General features: G+C 45.6%; 1 protein-coding gene across 1 annotated transcript; it reads left to right on the forward strand.

Annotated features, from left to right (window-relative positions):
* The first annotated feature begins 2,473 nt into the window (after positions 1–2,473).
* Positions 2,474–3,437, forward strand: LOC148023098 (uncharacterized). The gene is made up of 2 exons (XM_087695174.1): positions 2,474–3,105; positions 3,236–3,437. Exons 1-2 carry the CDS (start codon positions 2,517–2,519, stop codon positions 3,238–3,240), a joined length of 594 nt encoding a protein of 197 aa, XP_087551300.1. The 5' UTR covers positions 2,474–2,516; the 3' UTR covers positions 3,241–3,437.
* The last annotated feature ends 371 nt before the right edge of the window (positions 3,438–3,808 follow it).

Below are 3,808 nucleotides of genomic sequence, written 5' to 3' on the forward strand. Positions count from 1 at the left end.
TAGAAAGAAAAGCAAGAATCATGGAGTCTTAGTGGACCAAAAACATCATCTGTCACTACACCTACAGTGAGCCCTTGGTCTCGGAGACTAAGAAGCAGCCCCACATCTTCAAGTGGATCTATAAGTGTTGTAGGCAAAGACAAAGGAAAGAAGAAAGTGTCGGATATGGTAATGATGCATCTACTAGTCATTTGGGATTTGATGGAGATTCTAGTGGTTCAGAGAGTTTGGATGATGAGTTTGGTGTCAGGACACCAGGTGTACAGAGAGCTCATAGTAATGTAAAGGCTCCATTGAGTGATCCAGTGGTACACAGGTCTAGCAGGGTCAAATACCTTGTTGAAAGATTTGGTTTTGAAGGTTATGTAGCTCACCATTATGCTTATATGGTGAAACTAGTTAAGGATGTTAAACCCACTTGTTTTGAGGATGCTATTAGTCACGCTCATTGGGATGCAACAATGGATGAGGAGATGGTTGCATTAGAAGCCAATAAGACTTGGGATTTCGTACACTTGCCTAAGGGTAAGAAAGCTATTGGCTGTAAGTGGGTTTACAAAGTCAAGCATAATGTAGATGGTTCCGTTAGCAGGTATAAGGCTAGGCTAGTTGCAAAAGGCTATGCTCAAACATATGGCATAGATTATAAAGAGACATTCAATCTAATTGCTAAGATGGCAACTGTTAGATGCATGATTGCCTTGGCAACAACCAAAGGTTGGAGTTTGCAACAAATGGATGTTAATAATGCCTTCTTGCATGGTGAATTGCAAGAAGAAGTGTATATAAAGCAGCCAGCAAGTTATGAGGATTTAGAGCATCCCACATATGTGTGCAGGTTAAAAAAGGTGCTCTATGGACTGAAGCAAGCACCTAGAGCATGGTTTAACAAAATTAGAGAGTATCTAGTCAATATTGGTTTTTTTATTTGCGATGTTGATTACTCACTTTATGTGAGAAGGAGATGCAAGTTTGGTCATCATAGTCATTTATGTGGATGACTTGATTATTACATGTGATAGTGATAATGGGATTGTTGAAGTTAAGGATTTCTTGAATAAGAAGTCTAAGATGAAAGATTTGGGTGAGCTGAGATAGTTTCTTGGTATTGAGGTGATCAAATGTGATGATGGTATATGGTTATCCCAAAGGCAGTATGGCTTGGATATGTTATCCAAGTATGGTATGATAGCATGTAAGCCTCTTTTAATGAAAATCAAGCCAAATCATATAAATGCCCTAGATTGGTATGCATATTTATCCAACAAACAACCACTCCTCAAATAAACAATACAAAGGAACCTACACCAAGCATAACCATCAGGAATATAGCGAAGGAGACTTAATAAGTATTTGTTTTCCCATGAGAAAGAAGGGCTTAACTGAATCTTTAATGCATAGGTAGCTTGGCCCATATCAAATCATAGACAAGATTAGGATCTAACATAAACAGCCAAACATGAGGATAGAGGGACAATCACTACACCACATGTCACAATGTTAAAACCAAATTTTGGGCCATTTAACTTCGACTCAGATGCCCAATGTTAACACTTGTAGTAGTAAGCAAACGGACAAAGACCTACAAATCAAAGACAAAAAAACTGAGTCAGACATAGTGGAAAAATAAAAACAACTCATGTAGACAACATTAATAGAGAACAACCATTGAATAGAGCAAATCGAGTAGCAACATTGGATGATAATCACAACCACCCATGCAGAAAATGAATCCGACTGCCACAGGGTCACCCCTTGAAACAATAGCTAGAGATGCATTATCCCCTCAGCTAACGATAGTGCAGAAACACCAACACACGAGGATAAGCCTTCCACAAAGTATCAACTTGAACCAACCAAAACGCATCTATGGCCCACAGAGTTTGCCTGCCCAACACAAGATCAAACCAGCCACGAGTATGTCATGCACCAAGAAACCAAGTAAAGCTCCCAAACCACTTTCACACTAGTCTTCTTTTCCAAAAGGGAAAGGTGTCATGGCCCACCTTCCAACAAGGCAGGATGACGTGTATATTGCCAAGAAAAGAAGTAACAAATAAGAGTCGAGAGATTAGGGAGACGTTCTTAAAGAGAACATGTAAAGGGATAGAGAGGGGAAAGCAATAGAAGAGAGGGATAGAGAGCTCGAGTTTTAATTTGTCTCTTTCTCTCATTCTCATGTTGGCTCGCACCATTGCATTTGTTTCTCTGGTTCCTTAGCCCATGATGACAATAATATGAACGTTCTCATAGTCATCGTGTGCGTGCATGCGGATCTATGTAGGTATGTATGCTCACTAGACTCTTTGAAGGACGTGGCAGTGGGCACCACACAGCCAAAGGTGACTTGAGTACTAGCATGGTAATTAAAAACAAGGTACGAGTAGGTGCAAGTGTCACGAGACTTCGAGGTCCATCAGCCATTCAATGCCGCGAGGCCGAAACAGCCTCGTGCATGCAGGTGCAGGGCTATAAAAGAGTACGCGGGCGGATGATGCGAGAGTGAGGCGAGGAAGATGAAGATGAAGATGAAGGTGGGGACATTAGGCTGCTGGGCCGCCATGGCGATGATGGCGGTGGTAGTCATGTGGTGCGTAGCAGACGTGGCGCACGCGGAGGCCGGAGTGAAGCGGCCATCGCACTCTTTCGAGGAGTACGACCTCTACCAGGTGGTGGTGGGAGCTGGAGCTTCAGAGGAGGAAGGTCAGAGTCTAGTGGCCACCAGCAGCAGCAGCGAGACGGGCGCTGAGGCGACTGCTACCAGTAGCAGCTCGAGGGCCGAGTACGCTGTGTGCAAGGGGTCGGCGTGCGCCAGCAAGACACTGTCGTGCCCGGCCGCGTGCGTGGAGGCTTTCTACGGCGGAGGATATGGGCGGGGATACGGCGGCGGGTACGGCTACGGTCGCCGGGGTTACGGTTACGGGAGGGGGTACGGCCCCGGCTACGGCTACCGGCCTGGTGGCGGCGGGGGCGGAGGAGGAGGTGGAGGTGGCGGCGGTGGAGGAGGTGGAGGTGGAGGAGGGGGTGGAGGCGGCGGCGGCGGCGGCGGCCTCTTGTTCGCTTGCCAGTACGACTGCAAATCAACTTGCCGAGCTTCTTGCCACAGTTAATACTACTACACTTGCTACCCAGCTTCTCCATTTAATTTCTTTGTGAAACTGTTTTCTTTAAGTGTCGCCGTTCGAGTCTACAAGCCCTTACGTTGTCGTTTTTTTTTCTTCCTCCGCTTGTGCAGGTTGAGCGCCTCAACGCAGTTCCGCTTCAATAAGAATGTGGCGCTTCAGAGCTCTCCTTTAATTAGAGCCTCCTCCCGAACGAGTGGGGTTATACAGGCCATTGAATACTTGTCCGGGGCAGCTGAACTATTAATGCTATGGTTTACGCTGTCTCAAACTGCTGTTACTCTTTCTTTTGTGTTAATATACGTCTACTTTCAACTGTGGCTGCTCCGTCGCATTCATGTAATAGACTGTCCTCTCCACGGAGAGAGAGAGAGAGAGAGAGAGAGAGAGAGAAACACACACACACACACATACACACACACACACTCTCTCTCTCTCTAAGAGATGCATTTCTCAACGATGCATATGTAGCACCGGTTGCGCATTCCATACGAGGGTGTTTTCCGTTTGGAGCTACGCCTCAGGATTGTGACTTCGCCAATGCGATGCCCAAAGTGACTTGGTTAATAGTGGCCATGGAGGAGAAAATTCTGCATTACTGATTGCAACGTTTGTGCGTGAAGCGTCGTTTTCTCCACGGAATAATGAATGAAATAATGACATATTGAGCAATCACATGTGTCATG

This window comes from Lygodium microphyllum, chromosome 16 (assembly GCF_053477565.2).
Source record: "Lygodium microphyllum isolate KBCC chromosome 16, Lygodium_microphyllum_v1.1.10, whole genome shotgun sequence".
NCBI lineage: Eukaryota > Viridiplantae > Streptophyta > Polypodiopsida > Schizaeales > Lygodiaceae > Lygodium > Lygodium microphyllum.